General features: G+C 39.2%; 1 protein-coding gene across 1 annotated transcript in view; it reads left to right on the plus strand.

Annotated features, from left to right (window-relative positions):
- The window catches only part of ADAM28 (ADAM metallopeptidase domain 28), a 90,754-nt gene that overhangs the window by 23,898 nt on the left and 47,385 nt on the right, over window positions 1–19,471 (plus strand). The window contains exons 3-7 of the mRNA XM_027840028.1: window positions 863–939; window positions 2,041–2,119; window positions 5,256–5,332; window positions 11,307–11,502; window positions 17,648–17,710. Coding sequence (XP_027695829.1) covers window positions 863–939; window positions 2,041–2,119; window positions 5,256–5,332; window positions 11,307–11,502; window positions 17,648–17,710 — 492 coding nt within the window. The remainder of the gene's footprint in view (window positions 1–862; window positions 940–2,040; window positions 2,120–5,255; window positions 5,333–11,306; window positions 11,503–17,647; window positions 17,711–19,471) is intronic.

Genomic DNA, 19,471 nt, shown 5'->3' on the forward strand with positions numbered 1-19,471 from the left:
ATGACATTTTAATATTTGCAAAGAGATTCAAAGAATTAATTTTCTTTGACTTTGAAAATAGCCTTGTCTACATCTATATATCTATGCCACAGCAGACTGTGAGCTCTTTGAGGTCAGGGGCCTTTCACCTTTGTGTCTGCAGCACTTAATATAGGGCTTGGCACATCGTGGGTACTTAATAAATCCTTGACTGTGTCTATATCCATGTCTATGACTATGTCTACATCTACATCTATATTTACTAGATTTCTACCTGCAACTACAGGTGTAATCTACATTTTAATCTCCATTTCCAGCTTCATCTCCATCCCCCCTCTCTGTAGGATGTTATAAGTATGGCACGAGCAAAGAAGTATGCTGGTAAATGTTTAACAATTCACTTACCAAAACATGTATGCCTGACACACTTTGAAGTTTAATTTGCATCACTGATATTTTTTCCACTTTCTTAAGTCTAGACAATCAATAAAATAATAAATGAAGTCCCTATTTGTAATGTTTGCTAATTTCCAAGGTGTAAATGCCTACACTCCAAATGTAATGATTTGGCTTTCCTAAGCTTCAGCGCTCTTCTGAATGAGAAACTGGTTTGTCCATTTTCTCAGTGATTATCTGCCTGTGATCATCTCTACTCTACTGTACACTTCTCAGCCACATTTCAGGTCTGCTCATTCTTCTCTTACCTTTGTCCTTTTCCTTTGAATGGCACATACATCATTTGCCACTCAAGGAACTCTTTGCCCTCTCAGTAACTTTGTTTTGCATGGACTATGTGGCTGGTAATAGCCAATGAGTATTGGCACAGGAAGGCTGTGGAGAAATGCTTGCTTCTTGACATTCTAATGCTTGTGAATATTTGCAGGAGAAGTATGAAGATCAGGTGCAATATGAAATTGATTTAAAAGGAAAGACTGTGGTCCTTCACTTGGAAAAAAACAAGTAAGTAAATGCTTCTGATGTCTATGATCAGATGTCTGCCACAGCCAGGATGGCTCATGTTGAAAGTTCTAACCCAGCTTCTAGGTGCTGGGGCACTAATGGGGTGGTTTCCATGGACACACACCTGGCCAAGTCATGCTCATTTGTGGTTTCTAATAAAATAACTCAGATTAATTTTTATAATCACTTCATCAACAAACATGCATCAAGCCTGAGCTATACTGAACACTACAGATGCAAAGCTCCCAGAAACTAATCTTATATGTACCATTAGCTTTTATCAGGGCAGCTAAGTGATGCAGTGGGTAGAGCACTGGGCTTGGAATCAGGAAGACTGATCTTCATGAGTTCAAATCTGGCCTCTGACACTTACCAGCTGAGTGACCCTGATTAGAAGAACACAAATTTCCACTCATCAGGGACTCTAGAGGTCACCTAGTCTGACCGACTCATTACATAAAGTACTTTATATGCACTCTAACGTCAATTAGAATGTAAGCTCCCTGAGGGTACACAATCTTTTTGATTTTGTTTCAATTATCCAGCTCTCATCACTGGGCCTGGTGGGCAGTATGTGCTTCATCAGTTCATGTTGATTGACTGGCAGATGGATGGATTCACCCCTCCATGGTGCTAGCTCTATCCTCTGGGACCAAGCAAAACACTCCAATCCCTCTTCACACATGACAGGACAACAGCTACAACTCTTCTCTTTGTGTCTATTCCCAAGGAAGAGTGGAAGGAATATTCATCTTGAAATCAAGTAAAGTGGGTTTATATTTCAGCTCTAACACCTAGAACCTCTGTGGCCCTGACTTAACTAGCCCCAGTCTACTCTCTAACACTATAGATCAGAGAAGAGGTGTTCATATGCATTTGTGGAGGGAGTTTTCTCACTGGGGGTTACCTAAATCAATGAAGTCACAAGCCTAGGCAAAACAATAAGCTACAAACTACTTGTCTCACAAGTTTGTTTTATATTCCCCCTGAAGAAAATGCTTAATAAATGTAAATAGTTTATTATATTCATTCTTCTTAATTTTGTTACCATCTTCTCTTTTAAATTAGCCTCAGTAACCTTTGCCATTGTCCTTTCTTTAGGGAGCTCCTGTCCCCAGATTATGTGGAAGTTCAATATTCATCCACAGGTGAATCAGTCACTTCGAGCCCTCAGATCATGGTAGCGTATCACAGCATCTTGCCGGATGGGGATTCACTCAAGTCAAACTGTTTAAGGGCTGGGTACAGGGATTCTCAGTGGATAAGCTGATGTATCTATACTGGTGGTGGTGATGATTCATTCATTTATTTATGTTTTGTTTAGTTTATTAGGAGGCAATTCGGGTTAAGTGACTTGCCTAAGGTCACACAGCTAGTAAGTGTCTGAGGCTAGATTTGAACTCAGGTCCTCCTGACTGCAGGGCTCTATGCACTGTGCAACCTAGCTACCTGGATTCATTCATTTATTCAAAAAGCATTTATTGAGGACCTGCTAGGTGCCAAGTGAGAGATGGTATGGCATAGAGAGCAGAGAGTTGTCCTAGGAATCTGGAAGACCTAGGTTCAAGTCCTGTCATTGGCACATACTAAATGTGTGATCCTAGGCAAATTGTTTAACCTCTTAGTGTCCCAGGCTACTCTGTAAGACTACACCAGGCACCTTGTTGGAGTTCTGGGTATACAATTAATCAGCATTTTTTAGTCCTTATTCTATGTCAGTCCCAATCTTGAGCACTGAGGATGCAAAGATGAAATGGCTGCCTCTGCTCTGAAGGAGTCTATGTTCTACTGGGGATTATGACATGACCACAGATAAGTGACCCTGGGAGCTTTTGAGAATCATGTGGTCCTATAAGAAATATATAAAAATGTCCCACGTGACCCACTATGTCTCAATTAGCCTGAGCCAGGCTTCCCTTTGCTCCTCAGCCAGTCACCTTGCTGGGGTGGGTGCACATACCTTCTACCTGACTCCACCTTCTTCTGTTTCTGAAACCCCGATCAAATCAATTTTGCCATTGCTATTGGAAAAGTTTGGTCCAAGGGTGAGGAACCTGTGGTCTTGAGGTCACACGTGGCCTTCTAGGTCCTCAAGTGCAGTCCTTTGACTGAGTCCAAGTTTTACAGAAGAAATCCTTCTATTAAGGGAATTTGTTCTGTGAAGTTTGGATTCAGTCAAAGGGACATACTTGAGGACATAAAGGACCATATGTGGCCTTGAGGTTGCAGGTGCCCCACCCTTGGGTCAGTCTATTCCCCTATAGTTCTATGCACCACCCTTGTAACTTGTCACTTTCCATAATAAAACATCCCTTCCACACCCCTACTCTCCCCTATGTGTCATCTCTGCCATTAAAACATGAGCTCCTTGACAGCAGGCAAGATTTCAGCCTTCGCACTTGTTCCCCAGTGTTTAACACATAGTAAATGCTTAAAGTTTTTCCCTTACTATATCATTCCTTCCTACCTTCTTTCCTTCCTTCTCTACTTTCCTTCCTTATTTCCTTTCCTTTCCTTCCTTTCCTTCCTTCCTTCCTTCCTTCCTTCCTTCCTTCCTCCCTTTCTCCCTTCCTTCCTCCCTTTCTCCCTTCCTTCCTTCCTAACTCCCTTTCTCCATTCCTTCCTTCCTTCTTTCTTTCCTTCCTTCCCTCTTTCCTTCCTGCCTCCTTCCCTCCCTCTCTCCCTTCTTCCTTCCTTCCTCCTTCCTTCTTTCCAGTGTAAATCAGAAACAATACTTGAACCCAGATCTATGTGACTCCCACGACAACACTCTACCCACAGAGCTGTGTTGAGGACATTATCTGCCTGACCATTGCCTTGTAAATCTATTTTTCTATGTCTTTGAAGACACTAGTCTAAGACTCACCATTTATAAGCCTCTCTGTCTTTGCCCAGTATGGGCAGTTTAATAATAATAGCTAACATTTATATAGTGCTTCCTGTATGCTAGGTACTGTGTTAAATGCTTTCCAACTACTGTCTCATTTGATCCCTGTAATGACCCTCTTGTGGTATTATTACCTTCATTTTACAGTTGAGGAAATTGAGGGAAAGAGAAGTTAAATGACTTATCCAGGGTCTCATAGCTAGACAATGTCTGAAAATGGTTTTGAACTAAAATATTCCTCATTCCAGGCGTAGAACTCTATCCTCTGTGCCATCCAGCTGCCTACAATTCATGGCACACAACAACGTAAGGTCTCTCAGTCTATTTCCACTAAGCTTTAATCCCCCAAGGAAACCATTCAGAGAACCTGACTTCCAGTAATGACATTGAACTTGCATCTCTCCTAGGCTGCAGCTCTTACTGTTTCATACCTGCCAGGAGGCATTGGTTGGATCCTTTAGTGGAGAGAAGCAATGTGTTCTTTGGTATAAAGGGCTAACCCTGAAATCAAGGAGACCTAAATTCAAAGCCCCCTTCAAACACTCACAAGTGTGCGACGCCTGGAAAATCACTTAACCTGCTTGCCTTATTCAACTCATTTCGAAAATGAGAGGGTTGAACACAATGGCAGCTAAGGTCCTTTGAAGTCTGTGATGCTATGAGTTGAGCTTCAGTAGGTCCACTAAAGAGAGAAGAGGAGGATTAATGCACGAAAAATCATTTGGCTGAAGTTAAGAAATATAGAGGAACGAAGATTTTCAGTGAAAATCTGTGTGTGTGTGCCAGGGCAGGGAGTGCTTGGTTGGTTGGGAACTGTGATTTTATCTACGTAATGAACTACATTTCCTCTGTAACTTGTAGTCATAGAGAATTGCATGGAGCTGAGAAAAGTTACTTGACCAAGGTCATTCAGCTAGTATGTCTAATAAACGGCACTGGAAACCAGGTCTTCTTGAATGTAAGGCTAGACTTCTACCAACCAATCAGTAAGTCAACCAACCAGTACTGGTTAAGCACTGATTATGTGCCAAGCAGTGTGCTAGGAGCTGGAAATGCAGAGAATGAAGAAATCTCTATTCCCACTATACTTTGTCTCTTCTCTAGAGATGAGCTAATTGAGTAATTCATACAAGATAAAGGTGCCTTGATTTCAATGGAAGGGAAAGTTAGCCACAGTTAGGTATTTGATGCTTGTAGCTATTACCCAGCCCTGAGACTAGAAGTTAGGGAAGTTAGGCAGCTGCCCAGGGCTCATGTGTGTTGGAGGTGGCAGTGAAGGAGTCATAGCCTGGGTTATTTGCAACTGTGTTTTTGGCCATGTAAATATTTTTCCTCATTTTATTCTTGTTTCTAAATCTACATTCAGTAGTTTCATATGGAAGAACATGTGGGTACAATTAGAATCACTTTTCTCTCCTTTCTTCCCCAGGAAAACTGCTATTACCAAGGACACATCCTGAATGAGGAGATGTCTACAGCCAGCATTAGCACCTGTCGGGGTCTAAAGTGAGCTCTTTGTAGTGGCTAAAGGGCAAATCTGAATAAGATGAATGATGTTTCCTATGTCCAATTAACAAATCTATTTGGAAGCACTGTGCCATTGTGAGAGAGTATCAGCATGAGAAATAGAAGAACTTGGGTTCAAGTTCCATCTTTGACATGTCTGTCCTGGGCAAGTCACGTAAACTCCCGGTACTCTAAGCCACTGATAAAGATGATATAATATAGGAAGCACTAATCCACACTTGACCTTCCCCATATTGATGAAAGATCAGGAGATCTTAGTGGACTGTAAGCTAAACGTGATTCACCAGTGAATCATCTTTCCTCCCCCCCAAAAAATGCTAATGAAATTTGGGGCTGCATTAAAGATATAGCTTCTATAAAAAGGAAGATTAGAGCCCCCTGTTCTCTGACCCCATATGACTACATCTGGAGTTGTTTGTTCATTTCTGGGTGCCTCAATTTAAGAATGGTAGACAAACTAGATAGTGTCCAGAGGACAGCCAGGATAGTTAAGGGCCTTGAGTGCAGGATATATGAGGATCATTTGAAAGAACTGGAAATGTTTGATTGAAGACATGGTTGGATATGGTTGAGTAATGGTTGTGTAACTCATTAGCTCTTTGGGTAGGTCATTTTATTTTTGGACAGCGCAGATAGAAAACTTAACCTTATATCAAATAAAAATATTCCCTCCCTCCCCTTCCACCAAATATCATCTAAACCCTCTTCCACATGACAAAAGTTCAGATATTTGAACTGTATAAAAAGGATTGTAGGAAAGGTACAGACTGAGCAGTAAAAAATCAAATAAAATAATGTTTGGAAAGTGATTTGTAAAACTTCAAGCTGTGGAAGGCTGGCTGTTATTTATGAAAGCTGAGGAAGAGAAGTTTACCCCACTTGCTACTGCATGTTAGATTCGATGAAGCTCATTTCCTTTTTTTTTTTTTAAATAACAGCTTCATTACCAAGGTGTCTGAGAATTATTTCATGCTTTGCCTGTGGACAAAATGGAAGGAGGTAGATGAGATTCAGGACTGGTTAGAATTGAATGGGGTGGCATTTAAAGTTCATAAATCTTGAGTTAGCCGGGGTCTTAGAAGACATCAAGTCCATCTCACTTACTTTACAGAGGAAGAAACAGAGCTCCAGGGAGCAAATGGCAGAGCTGGAGCTCAAACCTGAGTCCCTTGACTCTTAATTCAGTGATCTTTCCACTGTACCAGCATGATCCTCAGATTGTATAAGAAATCAGTGTCTAAGTCAGGTTATGGGAGACTGGCTTGTGGGAAGTTGTGTAAAAAAAAAAAACAGGGCTGGGGTTGAGGGGTATTTAGAGGCCTGTAGACTTTCTGTGAGTCATCAATGTGGTGGGGATTTTGGAGGGATAGTGCTTGCTGGGGCTGTGATCTGAGAATTATTGGGTTGCCCCAATATTGATGTGGAGTTTAGGTTATCATATGTTTGAAAAAGATGGCTGGTCACATGGCAACCATGAGAAGGCAATAAAGGTCTCAAATACTAGGTGGACCTACTTTGGTGAATTATGGGAAGATGTGGACAGAAGTTGCACAGGGTGGGCAGGAATGGGTGGCTTGGGACCTGAATCACCAAAAAGTATCATCATTCATGAGATTCCAGATTGGGCCATGCCACTCTCCTATTTAATGAAGTCCAACAGTGTCTGGGATAATATATAACCTTCTTTATTTAACTTTAAAAGCCCTTCACAAGTTGGCCCCAATCTACTTTTCCAGCCTCATTGACATTACTCATCGTTCTGTGCTCTGTGAGTCAGCCAAACTGACATTGTTGATTTTTTCACCTCTAAAACTCTATTTCCTGCCTTTTCACTGACCATCCCCTTGCCTGGAATGCTCTCCCTCTTCACTTGCACCTCAAAGTCTCCCTCTGTCTCTTCCAGTCACCATTCTAACATCATCTTCTCCATGAAGCCTTTCCTAACATCTTCAATTACTCATGCCTTCCTTGTCCAATTGCTCTGTATTTAACTACTTTGTCTTTATTTGCATTTATCCTCTTTATTTTTATTACACATGTATTTGCATATGTGTGTGTATAGACTTGTGAACTCTAATAAAAGTAAGTACTAGGCCTGGAGTAAGGAGGAACTGAGTTCAAAGCCAGCTTCAGACACTAGCTATATGACACTGGGCAAGTCACTCAACCCTACTTACCTCAGTTTCATCATCTGTAAAATGTTGTGTAAAATGTAAAATGTAAAAAGAAGGAAATGGCAAACCACTCCAATATCTTTGCCAAGAAAACCCCAAATAGGGTCACAAAGAGTTGGATATGACTGAACCACCTCAACAGTGATGACCCTACAAGTAAGGATTGTTTTATCAGGTATGTACTCTCTTTTTCAGATGAATTTATGGTTAAATCCACCTCCCCCACATTCAACCTATGTAGTTGAATTTCTGAAACCAAGGGTAATACTTTACAGTTATCCCTGTTTACCTTTATCTTGTTAGATTCAACCTAACATTCTAGGCTATAGAGATATTTGGGGATCATGATTCTGTCATGCTCTCTTGCATAACTTTGTGTCTTTTGATAATTGGACTAATGGTATGCATCCAGTTCATAAACATAGGTGGCAAACACCATCATGCCAGACTCAGATCCATGGGGCACTCTAAAAAGACTTCCTTCCCAGTTGACGTTGAATCATGGATGACTCTTTTTTGGATCTAGCCATTCAACCAGTTCCAGATGCACCTAACTGGACTATTGTTTAGCCCACATCTAGCTCTCCATATTTTCAAAAAAGAATAGCATATGAGACTGCCAAATACTTTACTAACATCTAGATCCTGTATATCTATAACATCCCTTAGAATTACCAATCTGCCAATCTTGTTAAATAAGAAAATTCAATTATTCTGGCATGAATTGCTTTTGGGGAAAGCCATCTTGGTTATGATTACCACTTCCTCTTCTAAATATTCACTAACCTTTCCTCTAATAATATATTTATAAGGGATCAAGTAGTTTTTTAGGTTGGATGGAGAGGGAGCAGGGCTGCACTCATTTTTTTAACTTCTGTTTTTCTTTGCAAAGGACATTGAATTTTATACTTGAAAAGACATTACAAAAATGCTAATAATGTTTCAGGGATAAAAGCCTGGTTTATAATTGGCACAACATCAGTTTTCATAGTTTGAAAATTTGGGCATTGACCCTTCTCTGATCCTGCTTCATTTCTGTTGTTCTATTCCAGTTTTCAAAGATTCCACACAGTGGTCCAGGAATCATATCTTCCAGGTCCTCTTGGACCCATCAGCTGAAGGAAAGTGCTCCTTTTCTATCTCCCTATTTGCCTCAGAAATAAAACTTTGTGTTAGCATTTTTCTTCCATTCTTTCCAGTCCAAAAACCCTGTCTTTTGGCAGAGGAAACAGGGATTCAAAAGAATATCCTCACCTTCTCTGCATCCATTCCAAGAAATCATCTTGTTCATTCTTTAGGCATCTTCTTTTCTCCCTAATATAGTTGGGAAAAATATATATTTCTTATTATTATTCTTAGTTTTATTTACTAGCTTCACTTCATCAGCTTACTGCTCAGAATTCTACTTTTAAGGAGTCATGTCACACCTTAGTTTGCATCCTGCATCACCTGCCTTTGCCTCACTGGCGAAGTGAGTTTCTTATGCATCCTCATTGATCCCTTAGGCAAATCCTTACTTTCTTGGTCATCAACCTGTTTCTTATCATATCTTTAGAAATTCACGTTTGAGGTCTTGATTTGCATCAGCAGAGAGAGTACCTATACCAACCAACTTGTAGACATTAGTGTGTTTGACTAAGTGTTCTCTTGACAATGGCATATAAGACATCAATAAAGTATGAACACCACCATTTTAGAATGACTAACATCATGGGTGACCCAAAGAGCATTGCAGAGATATGTGGCCAAAGTAGGTAGGCAACAGCATGTTTCCGTTGATTATTGGAATATGAAAAGTGGTTTAAATTACATTTGGAAGGGGCAGGTAGGTGGCATAGTGGGTAGAGCACCAACCCTGAAGTCAGGAGGATCACAGTGCATTCAAATCTGGCCTCAGACACTTAGCACTTACTAGCTGTGTGACCCTGGGCAAGTCACTTAGCCCTGAGTGCCTCAAAAAAATTACACTTGGAGAAGGAAGTACAGCCAGTCACACAGTGCAAGTAAAGGAAAATAGATGAGCACCCAAAGTTCTTCACTGATTATATATGAATAGGACTAGAAGAAGCTTCATTGGGTGAATTCATTATCATGGGTTTACAAAATGATATAGAAAGGAATTAGACAAATAGAAAAGATAGCCAGAGCTGACTACAAGAATTACTAGCAAGAAAAACCAGGGTGACCTTCTATATGTGGAGTACAGGGGGAAATTTGTAATAATCCACACAGAATAAGTAATTCTTATCTATGCTCAAGGCTGATCCCTTTCCTTGAAGAGAAGGTAAAGGCCCGAGAAATGCCCATGCACATAATCATAGGTGATGGCATTTTCTTAGAAAAAGAGAAGGGAAAAAAAGAACTTCAATGTGAAAGTGAAAAGTGGCAGAGGGGGAACCATGACCCTTATCAGGAGTTTATAGGATATAAGAATATAACCTGAAGGAGAAAAGGAAGAAGGATCACTGCAAACCTGAAGCTAAGAAATGATTTTGAGGCTCTTCTAAGTACTAGGGTATGAGATCACCTAGGTTAGGTTTTCTTAGTTTGTTATATGTCAGAGAACTCTTGGGCAACCTAGTGAAGCCCACAGACCCTGTCTAGGTATGGAGCCAAGATGGCAGAGTAAAAGCAGTGACTTCTTCAACTCTCCCCCAAACCCCTCCAAATACCCATAGACTCTGTCTCAAAATTATAATAACAGTTAGCATTTACCTAGCACTTACTATGTGCCAGGCACTGGGCTAAATGCTTTACAAATCTTGTCTCATTTGATCCTCACAACAACTCTAGGAGGTAGGCGTTATTATTTTCAATTTAAAGATGAGAAAACTGGGGCAAACAGTAGTTACATTACTTACCCAGCATCACACAGCTAGGAAATGTCTGAGATCAGATTTGGACTCTTGTTGTTCTAACTCCAAGCACCCTCCTACTCAGGGATCCTGAAGCATGTAGTTGTCCAACAGAGGGATCTCCAGCTCTTTTCCCTGGGTGGTAAGGAGGGGGAGAGGACATATTCAAGATGAGGCAGAAAATTTGCCAACGCTTGTCAAAATCAGAAAATGAAAATCTCTTTCTGCTGAGTTATGGTGAATCTGACACTGCCTGTGGATCTGTCTGGATGGACTACTATCTTAAAATGAAGATTTGGTCACCACCCAGATGAGGCCACAGAGCCACAGGGATGCAGCTAAGTACCTGGCTGAAGTCAGAGAGTGGGCTAAAGTGCTTTCTTCAGGTCTCTGTGGTTTCCAGAGCTGTTAGAAGGACATTGACAAATTGGTGTCAATCCAGGATATCTGGAGTCCATGGGATATGAGGTTAGTTTAAAGGAACTGGGGATATTTATCCTGAAGAAGAGATGTAATGGGGTGGGGGACATGACTTAACAGTTGTTTTTAAGTATTTGAAGGGCCCTACTATAGGGAAAGGGTTGTTTTATTCTATTTAGGTCCTGAGGGCAGACCCAAGATTGATGGGGGAGGGGATGAAGAGGAAAATTTAGCATTGATGTGAAGGAAAACTTCCTGATAATGAACTTTGTTCAGAAGATGACTTGACTTCTTTAGGAGGTCCTGAGTTGTATTTCATTAAAGGTTTTCAAGAAGGGGCTGGCTGCCCAATTGCTGGCTACATTACAGAGGAATTCCTTTCTGTGTATGAGTTGGATGTGAAGAGGTCCCTTCTTGCTCTGAGATTCTATTGGCCAAGAATCTCTCTTTAAAACCCAAACATTAATCACTGCTTGAGGAAAGCTCGGTTCTGATGTCTTTCAGGGGCTTCTTTGAACATAAGGAACAAAGGTACGTTATTGAACCATTGGGGCTGGCAAAGGACGAAGAGCAGGAGCATGCTCTGTACACATATGAAAGCCAAGAACAGAACCTTCCTGAGACATCCTGTGGAGTGGACATGGTAGAAGAGGGAGAGCCGCTCCTGGAGAAGACTGTGAGGTCAGGCAACAATGCCGTGGTAAGTACGGTGCTTCCCTGCCCTCCCCCCTTTACTATGTTTATCTCAGAAAGGGAGTCAGTCAAAACAATCCTTAAGGTCATCAGGGCCACCCTAACTCACCCAAATGTCTGGGATGCCCTGGGCTGCACAATTGACAACTACAATGCCAGCCAATGACTATCATCATTGAGGTTAACAAGTGTAAGAGTCAGTAATAACAACTGTCCTGAAATTATTGAGAATAATGACATTGAGAAAATTATACAGATTGTACATAAGAAGAAAGAATGATCAATTGGGAGTTGGAGGACCTTACTCTAAATCCCAGGTCACTATTTACTATCTGTATGATCTTGGGCCAGTTGCTTAATCTTTCTGGGCCTCAGTTTCCTCATCTGAAAAATGATGGGGCTGGACTAAAGGATCTTTGATCCTTTTCAGCTCTACTTCTATGATATGTTGCATTTTATTTTACTCCTAGGAGTCAGGAAAATTGAAGGAGAACAAGTAGAATGATGAGGCCCTACATAGTTAGTTTAGTGGGACATGAGGATAGATACACAACATAGAAAGTTCTATCTAAATACCCTTTAGATTATACATGTCTATGACTTAAATGGTGGAATATGCCTTATGTGTTATATACATTAATAGAATGCTCTATGCATATATCAATATGGAATATATATGAATTCATTGAGATGGAACAAGGACATTGCACGCCATTTGAGAGGGACATCAAGTTAGAAGAGAAAAATGGGGACACATTCCCAGTACTTCAAAGTTTGCCCTGAGGTTAACCCTGGTTTGAGCCCTAACTATATGCAATGCACAGTGAGAAGCCTCGAGAGAGATGGGAAAATAAATAAACAATGCCTACTTTTGTGAGCTTACAATTAAATGCTCCATATTTATTTGATACTCAGCTTTCCACAGATACATATTTCATTCCCCCGGTAGAATGTAAGTTCATTGAAGTCAGAGCCTGTTTTCATCTGGTCTTTATATTCTCAGCACTTGACACATAGCAGATGCTTATTAAATTCATTCAGTTGCACATTTCCCTTTTTGTTTATCTTTTCATTAGGCTTATCTAAAACTGAGAGAGGGATATTGAAGTTTCCTGTCATTATTGTGTTACTGTCTATGTTTCCTTTATGAATTTAGATGATAAGGCATTTGGGACACAGAAGATTATTACTGATAGTGGTTTGTTGTCTATATATTTTTCTTGTTGTTTTTTAAATATTTTTTGAATGTTTGGCTTTGCTTTGTTAGATAACATCATTTCAACTCCTGTCCTTTTTTGATGCATTTAATACATAATTTACATAATTTTTCTATCCTCTCAGCTTTATTTTGTGCATGTTTTTATCTTCTTAATGTGTTTCTTTTTTTTCCTCTTTTTCTTTCTTTTTTTTTTAGGCAATTGGGGTTAAGTGACTTGACCAGGGTCACACAGCTAGTAAGTGTCAAGTGTTTGGTCTGAGGCCAGATTTGAACTCAGGTCCCCCTGATTTCAGGGCCGGTGCTCTATCCACTGCACCACCTAGCTGCCCCAAATGTGTTTCTTGTATGCAACAAATTGTATGGTTTTGTTTTCTTATCCAGATCTGTGTTTCTTATTTATTTTATTGAATTGTTTAATCCATTCACATTTAAAGTTATGTTATGTTTATATTTTCCTCCATCTGTCTCTAATTTCTTTTAGTTATGATTTTCCTTTCCTCTTCTTTATTTTATTTTATTTTTTATTTTCACATTAGTCATGTTGTAAGGAAGAATTAGAACCAATAGAAAGAACCACAAGAAAGAGGAAACAAAACAAAATAGAAGAAAAAAAAAAGAGCAAATAGTATGCTTCCATCTGCATTCAAACTCCTTAGTTCTTTCTTTGGATGTAGGTAGCATTTTTCATCATGAGACTTTTGGAGATGTCTTAGATCCCTGCATTGCTGAGAAGGGCTAAGTCTATCAAAGTTAGTCATTGCACAACATGGCTGTTACTGTGTACAATATTCTCCTGGTTCTTCTCGTTTTACTCGGCATCAGTCCATACAAGTCTTTCTGGGTTTTTCTGAAGTCTGTTTGCACATCATTTCTTACAGAACAATAGTATTTCATTGCATTCATATACCACAACTTGTTCAGCCATTCCCCAATTGATGAGCATCCTCTCAGTTTCCAATTCTTTGCCACCACAAAAAGAGCTGCTATAAATATTTCTGTACATGTGGATCCTTTTCCCATTTTTATGACCTCTTTGGGATACAGCCTTAGAAATGCTATTGCTGGGTCAAAGGGTATGCACATTTTTATGGCCCTTTGGGCATAGCTCCAAATTGCTCTCCAAAATGGTTGGATCATTTCACAACTTCACCAACAATGCACTAGTTTCCCAACTTTTCCACATTGTCTCCAACATTTATCATTTTCCTGTTTTATTATGTTGGCCAATCTGATAGGTGTGATGTGGTACCTCAGAGTTGTTTTGATTTGCAATTCTCTAATCAATACTGATTTAGAGCCCTCCTCTCCTTTAAATACAGTACTAAGTTCCTTGAGTTATTTTACCTTAATCTTTTTTTTTTTAATATGGTCCTTTTTCCATTGGCTCTCTTCCCCGACATCTGATCTCTCCTTCTCATTTGTTACTCCTTCTTCTTTGGAGTTTTGATTATTAGCTCCTTTTATCTCTACCTTTTATCTGGTTATATATTTCTTTCCCCCATCTTCCCTCTCAGTCAAGTATATTCCCCTTCTTCTTGTCCCTTTCAATTAAAGTTGTGCATTAGTTTTTAAATTTCATTTTTGCACCCATTTCCAAAAACGATTTCACTCTCTTCATTATTCAACCTCTCTTCCTCCTATAATTATCTGGTCTTTTTCTTTTCCCTTTATTACTTATGCAATCAAAGATTCCAAGGCAACCATTCTAGGCTCTCCCACGTAGGTGGTTTCTGCCACTGCCAAGTGGTGCTTACTCCATGGATACACTTTACCCTTTTTGTCTTACTCCTAAAACAATGACAATTACTGCAGATGTCAGAGATGACACTGCCACATTTCCCAATCACAACCCTCATTATAAGACCTCCAACTGACTTACAGATCAGTATAATATAACTCTTTCCTGGTTATTTTTCTTTTCCTATTTGTCTCACAGTCTCCTCCCTTGTTTGGTGCTCTCCCATTCCCTGAGGTGCCAGTTACACCCAATGAATCCAACTATGGCCCTCCCAATGTAGGATGAGTAGAATTTTTAGACACCAAATCTCACAGACCACAGCCAGAATAAGGTTCCCATTTTCTTTCACAGACTATCTCTCTTCAGCCATAGAGGCATTTATGAATGGAAGCCCTTCCCAGAACCAAAACAAAGCTTCCTTTCTTTATTTTTCTTTTCAACATTCCCCCTCATTTTCTCCTCACCCACTACCTTGTAGGCCCTTCTTTTTCTAAGATCACAGGGGCCACCTTATCCTCATTGCTAACCCTTGATTTGACCCTGGTCCATCACAAATTCCTGCCTCTCCTATTCCCTTCCCCCCTTTTCATATACCCTTCCATATTGTAATACAGTAAAAAAAAACAAGAAACAAAAAAAAAAAAACAATCATTGACTTACCTGTAGGCAGGGCATTGCCAGGTTCTGTCCACAATGCCTCCTGCCTTCCTCTTGACTGTTTCCTCCACTAGTTTTCGGCTTTCACTTCAGTCTCTTTGCATACATTTAAAGAGAGGTCTTTCCACTGTCCTGCTGATGCTGATGCCATCCTTGACTGCTGCATTTATTCACTCCTCCTGAGTTTCTGTTGTTTGGGGATTTTAAGAAACAAATAATCAAATAATCTCAATTTTCTTTCTAAAAATGTTTCAAAGACATCTTTGTAACTGAACATTCATCATTTTTTTCCATGTATGGTAAACTCAGATTTGCAGGATAGGTGAGCCTGGGGAGCATTCTGAGCTCTAGGGCTCTTCAGAACACATTATTCAAGTCTCTACTCCTTTTATTCTGGTGAGTGCTGACTAGTCTTGCATTATCTGAATTTTTTTTTCCTTTGTCAATGAAGGTCTTTTTCCTGATGGCTTGCATAACTTTTTGTTTCTGAATTGAATTATTAAATTTGACCACTGTGTGTCTTGGAGTTTACAGGCTTAGTTTTTTTTTCCTTCTGGATGCAATCTGTTAATTCCTTTAATTGATATTTCATTTTCCATGTTCAAAAGTTCTCTTCTGTTATTTCCTGCATTATAATGTTAATTTTTTTGTTTGTTGTTTTTATTTTGTTTTGTCATGTTCTTCTGGGACATCGTGATCCTTAGGTTGTCCATACACATCTTGCCTTTGAGATCAGTATGTTTTGCTTAGATCAACATATTTTCTTTTAATTTTATTCTTTTTTTTTTGCTTCTCTTCTTCTAGATCGCCCTTTACTTCTGTGTATTTTCATTCCCAATCTATTGTTCTCTCTTTTGTTTCTTTTCTGGTGCTCGGTATTACAGATTCTAGTTTTTCTATTATGACCATTATTTTTGCTAAATAAGCCATAAATTCTGCTGTCATAATTTGCATTTCTCTTTTGAACCACTAGGGAACAGCATGTTGTGGTTCCATGTTCTTCTAAAATTCCATAGGGTCTTCGCCTCATAAAGAATTGAATAATTATCTTTTGTTTTTCAGTATTTATTTATTGATGCTTGAGCTCATTTACTACATTTGGAGGCCAAATACTTTCTGTTGTTACTGATTTAACTTTTGATTTATCTTCTTATATTCCTTTAAAAATATCTTATTTTTAATTTATAGAATAAAACAAGCATTTCCATCACACAGTATGATAAAAAAAATGATTGTACATGAAGCTGCAAATCTATTATGTACAACTTGCTATTCCTTTTAAATATATAATAAAATTATCATATACATTTCTTTTTTTCTTTTTTGTTCTCTTCCCTCCTTCTTAGAGATGTCCAGGATTTTTAAGTTTTCTTCTTCCTAAAATCTTTGGTAATTTCAATCTCTCTCCCCCCCCAACCCCTCCATTATTTTCCCTTCTGCCTTACTTCCTGACTACCTCCCCTCTGATTTTGGTTTCCTTGGAGCCTGGATCTCAGTTTCTCAGTTATTTCCCATACTGGACAATTCACAATTTATCAGCATAGGTCTCTGCCCCAAGGAACTTTTTGGGGGTCAGAATTGGCCCTAGCTGGATGTTGAGCCCTCTCCTCAGGCTTTTGTAATGCTGCACAGCCCCCTTGATCCATGGTGTCCTGTCATGGTGGCCTGCCCCATTCCTTCTGTTCCTTTGTTCTTTAACTTGGCACCGGCATTTTGGAGCTTTGCAGTACTAGTGCTTCTAGGTTGATACCCTTGGTGAGCTTTTGTTCTTGAAGGGCTGTGGCTGATGGATGTCTATCATGACTCAGACAAATTTCCAAAACCTATAATCAGGCTTCCATGGTACTGAAAAGACAGAGGGAGGGCTAGGGTGTGGGTGCTGATTTTTGTAAGCTTGGGTCTCCTAAGTGGCTTTACTGCCAGTAGTAAAATATGGGGGATGAGGGTTGGGTTCTGAATGAACTTATCATTATTGAGCATCAATTCAGGGTGTTTTTTAACCTTTTTATTTCTTTCTTTATTTATTTTGGATTCTGGTTGTCCTAGACCTTGGAGACAACTGAAGTTGTTTTATCTTTGGCACATAATTTCTGTTTTGAAGAGGTTTGAGAGGTTAGAGGATAAGATAAAATGTCTAGTCCTCCATTTTGTTGCTCATATGACCTGGAAACTTTTAGATGCTTATTGTAACATACATACATACATACACACACACACACAAACACATATACATGAAAGATGCTTGTTGAATTGTATTGTTGAATTATATTATTATTATTATTATTTTTAATTTTGTTATTTTTTTTAGGCAATTGGGATTAAGTGACTTGCCCAGGGTCACACAGCTAGTAAGTGTCAAGTGTTTGGTCTGAGGTCGGATTTGAACTCAGGTCCTCCTGACTTCAGGGCTGGTGCTGTATCCATTGTGCCACCTAGCTATCCCATATTGTTGAATTATAAACAGGTGCAGGTGTTTCTATCAGAACACTGGGATAAAAGATGACATATTAATAACTTCCTCCTTATATCTCTTGTTAGAAACAAGAAGACATGAATCAAAAGAAATATATCGAGTATTATTTGGTCCTGGATAATAAAGTGGTGAGTATTCAGATAAGGCAATGTTCTAGTTAATTCTCCTTTAGAGAAAGTGATTTACACAGCTCCTGAGAGAACAAGGGAAAAAGTGTTGTTTGCCTTAATTGAAAGGAGTAATGGTTCTGTGCCACCCAGGCACTAATTGTTCTAAGGAGATAAAGGTAGACTTGAACAATAAGGTGATAACCTGGAGTCAGTGTACTTCCCTTTACAACATCTATGAGATTAGAAAAAAAAAAGTGGTGGCTGTTTTTTTTTCCTAACTCTTATTTTCTTTCCCCATTATTTTATATTTCCCATTGTCATTATAATGACAGATACACATTCTTATTTTTCTTGTTTGATTTTTCAGTTGGCAATGGCTTCCACTGCTCTAGATTCATATTTTCTCTTACATATTGAACTGTCTGTCCAATACATGTGTATCTGTATATACACGTGTATGCACATATATGTATGTATATATGCATGGACATATCTAGACACATAGATATAGTTACATACAATGCAAGGAGGGGGTATAGGGAGCTCTGTGATTTTGGCCATACAGGTGTGTAGCCCCAAAGCAGATGAGTCATTTTTTCTCTAATATACAATCTTTGATAATTTCCTGAGAACTGAGATGATAAATGATTTTCTAAAAGTCACAGAAGCAGGATAGCTCAGAGGCAAGACTTCATCTCAGGTCTTGCTGTGTGCTAGACCAACCCTCTATGTATAGGACATACTACCTCTCCAACCAATTAGTTAATGATCTGGAAGAAATTTATTAACCATATGAAGGAACTAAAAAATTAAACATTGATACATTCATCCCATTTTTTATTTTATTTTTACTTTTTACTTTTATTTTTTTTCTATTTTATTTTTATCTATTTTTTATTAATTTGTTTCTTTTTAGTTTTCAACATTCACTTCCACAAGATTTTGAGTTCCAAATTTTGTCCCCATCTCACCCCTCCCCCACCCCAAGTTGCCATGCATTCCGAATACCCCTTCCCCTAATCTGCCCTCCCTTCTATCTCCCCCCCACTTCTTTTATCCCCTTCCCCTTCAATTTTCCTGTAGGGCAGGATAGATTTCTATACCCCATTTCCTGTGTATCTTATATTCCAGTTGCATGTGAAAACAATTTTTTTCAACATTTGTTTTTAAAGCTTTGGGTTCCAAATTTTCTCCCTTCCTCCCTCCCCACTCACCCTCATTGAGAAGGCAAGCAACTCGATACAGGTGTACATCCCATTTGCCATGTTAGCCTTTTTATCTCTCAGATCTCTTCAGAGTAGGGCCTACCTATTTAAACCATAGAGTGTTGGGTGGCACCATAGCAAAGTTTACCCAGTTGATTATATCATGGATCCTATGTAGGAGTTGGAGATATAAAGATAAAAATTATACAGTCCCTGACCTCAAGCTATTTACAACCTAATAGGAAAAGATGAGACATAGGTAGATCTATTTTGTTGTTGTTGAGTCATTTCAGTCATTTCTTACTCTTTGTGAATCCATTTGGGGTTTTCTTAACAAAGATACTGGAGTGATCTGCCATTTCCTTCTCTAGCTCATTTTACAGATGAGGAAACTGAAGCAAACAGGGTTAAGTGACTTGCCCAGGTTCACACAGCTAGTGTCTCAGGCCAGATTTGAACTTATGAAGAGGAATCTCTATCCACTGTACCACCTAGCTATCCCTGGATAGATAGATAGATAAATAGATAGATAGATAGATAGATAGATAGATAGATAGATAGATAGATAGATAGA

Source organism: Vombatus ursinus, unplaced genomic scaffold, assembly GCF_900497805.2.
Source record: "Vombatus ursinus unplaced genomic scaffold, bare-nosed wombat genome assembly UNPS02014837.1, whole genome shotgun sequence".
NCBI lineage: Eukaryota > Metazoa > Chordata > Mammalia > Diprotodontia > Vombatidae > Vombatus > Vombatus ursinus.